This window comes from Fulmarus glacialis, unplaced genomic scaffold, assembly GCF_000690835.1.
Source record: "Fulmarus glacialis isolate BGI_N327 unplaced genomic scaffold, ASM69083v1 scaffold6403, whole genome shotgun sequence".
In the NCBI taxonomy this organism is placed as follows: Eukaryota; Metazoa; Chordata; class Aves; order Procellariiformes; family Procellariidae; genus Fulmarus; species Fulmarus glacialis.
The window spans coordinates 404-9,332 of NW_009203473.1; the positions used below are offsets into that span (position 1 = coordinate 404).

The 8,929-nt window shown below is 41.8% G+C and overlaps 1 protein-coding gene across 1 annotated transcript; it reads left to right on the forward strand.

Moving 5' to 3' along the window:
• The first annotated feature begins 1,879 nt into the window (after positions 1-1,879).
• Positions 1,880-6,923, forward strand: TMEM126A (transmembrane protein 126A). Its single transcript, XM_009574640.1, has 4 exons — positions 1,880-2,005; positions 5,188-5,381; positions 5,949-6,063; positions 6,671-6,923. Exons 1-4 carry the CDS (start codon positions 1,890-1,892, stop codon positions 6,873-6,875), a joined length of 630 nt encoding a protein of 209 aa, XP_009572935.1. The 5' UTR covers positions 1,880-1,889; the 3' UTR covers positions 6,876-6,923.
• The last annotated feature ends 2,006 nt before the right edge of the window (positions 6,924-8,929 follow it).

Genomic DNA, 8,929 nt, shown 5'->3' on the forward strand with positions numbered 1-8,929 from the left:
AACTTTCCTCTGGGGAGAAACATCTAGAAAAAACATTTGAATCACTAAATACCAGGTTTAATCAAAAGCTGTTGTGGTGGGTTGACCTTGGCTGGCTGCCAGGGGCCCACCTAGCCACCCTCGCACTCCCCCTCCATCAACAGGACAGGGGGAGAAGATATGATGAAAAGTTCGTGGGTTGAGATAAGGATGGGGCGATCACTCACGAATTATCATTATGGACAAAACAGACTAGACTTTGGGGAAATTAATTTAATTTATGGCCAATTAAACAGAATAGGATAATGAGAAATAAGAACAAATCTAACACCGCCTTCCCCTCACCCCTCCCTTTTTCCTGGGCTCAACTTCACTCACGATTTTCTCTATCTTCTCCCCCTGAGCGGCACAGAGAGATGGGGAATGGGGTTTGTGGTCAGTTCATCACACGTTGTCTCTGCCGCTCCTTCCTTCTCAGGGGGAGGACTCCTCACACTCTTCCCCTGCTCCAGTGTGGGGTCCTCCCACAGGAGACAGAACTCCACGAACTTCTCCAGCGTCAGTCCTTCCCACGGGCTGCAGTTCTTCACGAACTGCTCCAGCGTGGGTCCCTTCCACAGGGTGCAGTCCTTCAGGAACAGACTGTTTCAGCGTGTGGCCCCCACGGGGTCACAGCCTCCTTCAGGTGCATCCACCTACTCCAGCGTGGGCACCTCTCTCCATGGGTCCACAGGTCCTGCCAGGAGCCTGCTCCAGCATGGGCTTCCCATGGGGTCACAGCCTCCTTCAGCTGCATCCACCTGCTCTGGCATGGGGTCCTCCATGGGCTGCAGGTAGATATCTGCTCCACCGTGGACCTCCATGGGCTGCAGGGCGACAGCCTGCCTCACCATAGTCTTCACCACGGGCTGCAGGGGAATCTGTGCTCTGGCACCTGGAGCACCTCCTCCCCTCCTTCTTCCCTGACGTTGGTGTCTGCAGAGTTGTTTCTCTCACATATTCTCACTCCTCTCTCCCAGCTGCTGTTGTGCAGGTTTTTTTCCCCTTTCTTCAATATTTTATCCCAGAGGCGCTACCACCGTCACTGATGGGCTCGGCCTTGGCCAGCGGTGGGTCCATCTTGGAGCTGGCTGGTGTTGGCTCTCTGAGACATGGGGGAAGCTTCTGGCATCTTCTCACAGAAGCCACCCCTGTAGCCCCTGTACCCCACTTCCAAAACCTTGCCATGTAAACCCAATACAACTTACGCTTTCTGACTTGATATATGTCTCTGGCTAAGAGTACCAATTACAAAAAAGTCCTTAGTTGTGGAATATAAAAGCAGAGTAGATGTCTTCATCATTTGTTTAGATCTTTTCAAAGAATGGATTTACTTGGTTTTTTTCCTTACGGTTCTATTTGACAGTTAAGTCAATTTAAACCTGGAGTATTGCCAAAATCCGTTGTCCCGTTAGTGTCTTCCTTTGTGCTGCTGTCATTAGGGATCATTGTCTTAAAAGGTGATCTAGCTGGAAAAAACAAGTACACTGCCCGTTGTTCCTCTGAGAAGTTTTAATCTGTGTGTTTCCTGATCCAAGCTGCTGTATGGCCCCAGGGTTGGAGATGGTCAGGCAGGAGTACCTGGAGGGTGAGATAGTCCATTTTCATCACAGCGAGTACTTAAGTTGAGCAACTGTCAAACCACAGCTGCAACATCACTAAAGAAAGCAGTTTGGTAGGGTTCATGTAGTCATAAATATCATAGACTTCTGTAGCTGGATTGTGCCCTTTGCATCTGAAAACTCTGCCATGAAAAATAGGAAATGCATTTGTGATTGCCAAAAGAGTCTAAAAGTTTATTTGATACATACTGGGGCTGTGTAACTTTGATTACACTTGTTTATTTGTTCCTTATGATCCAGGCCTTCAAGATGACAGGAAGAGAGTTTCTTGAACTAGATTCTCCGCAGCAAAGACTATATTTGGAAAGATTTAAGAGGATGGAAGTCATACAAAAGATGCTCAGTGAGCTTCCTAAAGCAGATCAGTAAGTGCTGGTAAAATAAATGAAGATAAATGTATCAAACATTTCAAGTCTTCTGGAGACTTTTCTTTTCCCTTACTCTTGTATTGCAAATCCTCCTTGCAGTTACAAGAATATTTAATTGTGAAGATGGTTATTATTGTCCAGAAGAGAAAACTTGTTTTGCGTTTTTTAAATATGGTTAGTTCACTGTTATCTCTGGTCCTGCTCAGCTGGTTTCTGGCACACGCTCGCCGATGCTTAAGGTTCTGGGATGGCTGATCAGCCCTGACTGGCTCTGAGCATTCGTACAGTCCTGTGCTAGAGCTAATAAATTTTCTAGGAAACTGAAATGTTGGAGAGCATAAGGCAGATACTCTTGTGATTCCGCAGGAGTCATCTTGTGTCCAGCAGGGCTGGCCTGGGGCCAGAACTGCGTGAGCAGCAACCTGCTAGTTCCTGCATTTCGTTCTGCGCTGCTCCCCGTTTCAGGAAGGCAAGACTGAGGTGCCCAGGTGGTGATGGTGGACAAGTCAGCCGGAGTCATGCAGGCTCACCAGCAGGGTTCTGTGCAGCACAAAAACACCTAAATGCCTTCTGGGCCTCATAAACAACCTTTTTGTGTTTTGTAATATTGCATTTCACTGCAAAACCTTACTGAACCTGAGCTGGCTCCTTAAGGAGCCGTTTGCACCTGTGTATCATCTTGGATAAATTCTGTATAAATAAGAGTAATCAGAAGCTTCTTTTATTTTTTTTAATAGGACTAAATTGCTGGCTAAACAAACTGCCGGTAGTAACACAGGGCTTCCCCACACAGGTGAGAGAGAAAAATGCCAAGGCTTTATCCCTCCCATTACAGTCAGCAGTGCAGCTGTGTGTAGGATCTGCTGCTCTCACATTCAGCTTACAACACTTCTCCTTCCCCAGAAGAGCTGGGGAGCTAAGGGGGAGGCAGATGCCTCGGTGGTGATGTGGTAACATCTTGATAGAAACTCTGATACCCCAGGACTGCTGGGCCTTGGAAAGAAATAGCTGCCAGGGGCGTGCACCTTTATTTGAAACTGCCCTGGCAGGACTTAAAGTTTGTGTATCCAGAGGCGAGGTCACTAATGGCTGGAAGGGAAGAGGAAGCATGCTGCAGTCAGACTGAGAGAGTTCCTGTTCACCAAAGCTCTTGTTTTTAACACTACGGAGCTAGTATTTAAAACAAACAAACAAAAATCCCACCCCATCCCACCCTCAAAAAAAAAAAAAACAAAAAACAAAACCAGAAACCAAAAAAAACCCCAAACAAAAAACCCAAAAATCAACCCTTCCATCCTCCTTTTCTTTCCTTTTATGCAGTGTAGCAGTTCTGTACGTCAGTAAGCCTGAGTAGATTCTGCTGGTCCTGGATACATTAATTTGCTCTATTTTGGAATCTTAAATACGCTGCTAAATTTTAATGTCTGTCCTCCACATTTATGTATATGCACACATGCATTTCACTGCCTATAATTGTAAAGGCACCAACAGAATGAAATGGCTGGTTTGCAGAAACTACTCTGGGGACATTCTGTGAGTGACATCTAGTATTGGGAGAATGGTGATTTGAAAAGCAAATTTATTTTAAAAAAAAAAAAAACCACAAAAAAAGAAACATAGCTTCTAAATAAGGGCAAGAGAGAAAGAGAGATATCTGACCAATAAAGTTCTTTTGCTATATAGCATCAGAATTTAATTCTTAGTAGCTTATTTTCATGTTTGAAAATCTGGTATGTACCAAGAATGAAAGCATTTTCCTATTCAACATAAGAAATAGTTGGTGTCATTGATGTCGGATGTTTTTAATGTTTTAAGTTTTGCAAGTTTAGCACCTACATCTTTGAAGTCTTTTTTGTATGATTTGTCAGTGCTTAATGTTATTCTAAGCAATAAAACGTAGAAGAATTTTAAGTAGGTGGATTTTTAAAATTCATATATTTTAATTGCTAAATGGTTTAGAGATTGTCACATTTGATAATTTTGCAAATAAATATGACATTTGGCCTAGCATAGATTTTGTGACCAGTTAAGCATTTTATTTTCTTTGGGGCTTTGGCGATAAATCCAGTTATGATGCATTTTAAAAATGCACTTTTAACATAATAATGCTGGCACAGCCTCAAAATTGGAGTGCTTTCCAGTTAATTGCTTTGCCTGGCAATAGTTGTCATTCTGGGAATTTTAGATTTGTGGAAACCTGAAGCAAAGAGTTGTTTCCCCTAATCAAATGACTGTGCCAGGTATAATGCTAAAGGTAATGCACAACTTCCTTCTGTGAGTCAAATGAAATAAATCACAAACTGCTCATTGGGCTTGTAAAATTGGCAGGCTTTCGCATTCCTTCTCTTGAGTTACCTGCTGTGATGGAATGTACTCAAGTGGGAACTGTTTGTCAAGATATTAAATGCTGACTATCTCTGACCAGACTTTGTTCTATTCTGCCTTCACCATATTACAGATTGCAACAGCAGTAGCTGCTCTAAACCATATGTTAAAAACATGGTAGATAACAGAATCTGGTCCCTGTGTTATCAAGGGAAAAATAGAAGCTCCAGTTCTGTAAACCTTTAACTAGCATAACCTCCTAGCAAGGTAGGACCTTAAATTCACGTGTTCCATGCACGCAAGGAAGGCTTACAGCCCTTCAGCCTACAGAATCCCTACAAATGATCTGCCAGCAGCTGCTGAGGTCGTTATTGCCAGATCTCAGTTGCCACAGTTGTCCCACCTGATCTGTTCTGTAAGCTCTTATGTTGAAACTACATCTATACTTTCGGGTAAGCAGGCTAGAAACAAAGCTGATTACAGGAGCTAGCTGTGATTATATATAAATATATGTATTGGTTTTAATTTCTTTTGAGAAAACGTTCTCCTTAGAAACATGCTGATTAGGAGAGCAAATTTCATGAAGTTTCCATTAGCCATAAAAAAAAAAAAAATGTAGAAAAGGCTTCTCAGCCTTTCTGTCACTTCGTTCTTGAGGTGTGTGTAAACTTGGGCATACAGCGAAGGATGCTGTACTGGTTGCTTTTGAAAGTAGTTACTCTCCATTGTGCGCCCGCGAGAGATTTACATCTCTTACCTCTTACTGTAGGATATTCAGAAGTGAATTGTAGCACTGAGTAAACCAAACTTTTTTACAGTTCTCAATTGCTGAAGCGACTTTCCTTCTTTCACAGGAACCTTTGTAATCATGGGTCATACTTCCTTGCAGCAAATTCAAGCTTATGCGGCTTAGCGGCAAATAACTTCTTCAGGAACATCCTACACGTCAGAAAAGCTTCCTTGGTGTCTGCTTTGCCAATGGCTGTTATTCCGTTTCTTTCAACAGCAGCGGTTTATGAAGTTTTTGTGCGTGAGCCTTTATTTTCAGGTAAAAACCTCCTTACTCCTTGTTTTTGAAAGGGCTTTGCTGTCTGTACACAATGTAACACTAGAGGAGCTTTTCCTCTCCGCAGAACAGTGGTCTTGAACTGTTGTGGTCTTGAAAAACCTGTTTGTAAAGCAGAGTTTGAAAAACAGATTATCTAATGCATTAGGCAGCAGTGAGTTCTTGAAGTTGAGTGGGAAAGGAGATACGTGTCTTTATTTATATATGTTTATAAAAAAAATTCTGTTATGCATCACTGATTTTTAGCATTTTTCACTCAAAGTCATGCAAAAGTGACTGCAACAAAGCAGTTCAGTTTCCCCCGTCTGTATGATTTCATTTGAAGGTCAACTTTAGAGTGATAAATTCTTCATGGGTTGGAATGAGAGTGTTGGTGTTTTTGGTTTTTTTTTTTGCAAAAGGAAGAGTTCTTTTTTCAAAATTTCTTGCATACCTGTACAGCTTGGCCGTTTCTGTCAAGCGCCTGTTTCCATGTTGCTGCACGCAGCTTATAAATTGATGTGGTGGAGCTGTGCGGATATTGACGGTGAAATATTGTTTGTCATGCAGGTGAGCTGAACTGCGAGGTCTGTGCTGTGGTCAGAGGAGGACTGATAGGGGGTGTTGTGGGTGGTCTCTATCCTGTTTTCCTGGCTCTCCCCATCAACGCAAGCCTTGCAGCCAGGTATGTCTTATTAACCTGCAGTGAATGAAATATATTCATTGGTCAAATCTTCAGTTCCCAGTTTAAATTCTGTGGATTTTTTGTCTATGCACACCTATCTTCTTGTACGTTCTAGTACATGGAAGGGGATTTACATTAAGATCATCTAATTACAACGCAAAGTTAGTAAGAGCTACACCAACCCTCCAGAGTGAAACAAGGTCTGCAAACTGATACACTGTAAAGCACTTGCCTTTAGCTGGAACCTTACAAGCTACCCGCGAGGTGCCTGGGTGTGTGAAAGCGTGGCTGCCGTCCTGCAGAGCGGAGAGGCTTGCTGCTCGGGGCTGTTTGGCTGGGCGGCCGTACCAGGCTCCCTGGCAGGTGTAACTGTGGATTGGGTCGGAGCACAGCGAGGGGGTGGTGGGACTTGGCGAGACATGGTACGTGGTCAGCATGGTTTATAGCACTTATCCAGAGAGCCCAGTACCACCAGGTGAATTTAGGAGAGGAAGGAGAGAATTAATATCTACCTAAATATTTTTAATGACTTTAATGTTAAATCTTGATGCTTAAATTGGATGGGAAAAAGAAAAAGTAAGTTTCTACCACTGTTTATGTTGTTTAGGTATTCTTCATCTCCCTTGCCAGGGAAAGAAAATCTATTACGCTTCTGGCTCACAACTGCTCAGCCTGTCTTCAGAAAGACGAGTTTGGGTGTACTTGTACAGGTTCTAACTGGATTATATCTTGCCACTAAACATCACGGAATATATGTCAAAATACTGCAGCAGATGAACACTAGCAGGGATCCTGAAGAGTTACAAGCATGAAGTTAAGCAATTTTTCAATTGCCTTGGATAAGAAACCATAATAAACAAAGAATGTAATTGTTGCTTGCTGTCTTTTTTAATAGAAAAACAAAGGTAAGACTCTGCACTGGCATTCTTTTCAGTTCTGAACTTAAATGCAAGTTAAGTTTTTCATTATGTCCAGCTTAGTGTATACACCTGAAGAACAGCTTTATAAGGACAGGTGTTTTTTCTTTCTTGGGAAAAAAAAAAAGCATTTCTATTGCCTGCTTAGTGTTTGGCTCTAAGGTGATGTTACATCTTTTAGAAGCTGTATAAATGAGTATTATTGAAAAAGGGTTTTTTTCTTCATAATGCAAACCACAGTGATTTAAAAAAAAAAGGGGGGAGGGTGTCAAGGCAAGGTTTTTCTAGAGATTCCTCAAAATCTGAGTATTCTTCTCCCTGAATTTTCCTCCATTCTGCTAGCACAGGATTTCTGTCACAAGATTACCCCGTTTAGGCTGTTACAAGGGTCACTCTATACAAGGTTTCTGTCACAAGATTACCCTGTTTAGGCTGTTACAAGGGTCACTCTATACACTGTAAAGAACACTATGATCCCAGAGCCGTCAGGAGCGATGCGTCAGACTTCCCAGCATATGTATCAAATGACCAAAAAAAGGCCTAGTCACAACAAACTTTGTCCTTGCAACCAGTTTGCCTTGAAATTAGTCTTTTCCTGAAGCAAGGAACTGTGTTGAGAGGCCTCAAGTGGCTGGTGCTGTTACTGTGGTGTCTCAGCTACCTCTAGTCTTAAGATTAGTGGTCTGGAGTCATTCACTTGTGGGTCAGGCTTGTCTTCACTTTGGCGACTGTATGTTCTAGAGCAATATAAATTGCTAATTTTGCTACTGCATGAGATACCTTTAGTGTGTTCTGCAGTTTGAGAACTAAATCAGGAATTTTTCTACAGAAGCAATCGTCTCAATCTGATGTACGGTCTTAACTGTAAAACCCATACAATTACTGCTCAGCCACCATCTACGCTTCAGTAAAATTCTAGTATCCCCAGAGATGCAGATGGAAATACGTAATAATGAGAATAAGAATTCAGCATTGAGACCTTTAATTGAATTGGTTTAAAATTTATGCTCTATCACTGATGATTAAAGGAGTTTCATCACGTTTATCTACTTTTTCCTAACAGATCTGTTGTTACCGCAGGAAAGTCATGCACTCTATTTCTCTCTAACCAGGAGTAGTGGCCTGATTTGTTCAGGGAAGCAGCAAAGACAGACCACCTCCCCAAGGGCTGTTACGTGAAGTGAGTTTAGTTTTCCTTAATTCCAAGTATTGCTCTATCATCTGGTGTTCTGACACTGGCCTGCCTCTAAACAGCTGTCCTGGCCTTACCTTAATCGCCCCCACTTCAGAGATTCTCACGGAGCAAGTATTTTACAAGACAGTGAATTATGGCATCTCCAGAAGTCATCAGACTTTAACCAACAGAACCACTTACTTGTGATAACAAAAACGTAAATAAAGCTATTACTTTGCAATAGTATCTTTAAGAACAAAAATGAATGGCTCAGTGATTGTTATAGTTAAGATATTGTAAACAGATCCTGGCGCTTTCTAAAGTGTGAGATTCAAAACCGTCTTCCATTCCATGTCGTATTTTCTTTTTTGGTATCAATTCAAGTGGTAATTTTTCTCAGGGTAATCAAAATGCATGCTCTGATATTTAATGATCTGACTTGGACAAACCCTGTTTTTTTAGATATTAATTTCTTAGGGTGAAAAGTGAAGATTGTATGTCATAAGAAAAAAATCGCATTATTCAGTGTTTTTTTTAATAAGTTGCAAAGACTAATATTTGTTTCCGGCATAACTGATGAATACACAAATTGCAAATACGTATTTTAAGTGTTCGGCATTGGTCATGTCAAAGGTCAGCCATATACTCCTTAGGCAAGAAAGGTGGTGTGTTTATAAAAAAGGAAACTTTTCCATTGTACCCTGTGTACTTCTCCTTCAACAACTGGGGAAAAAAAAGAGTTCTCGAAAGTTGAAGAATAAAAACTGAAACTGTT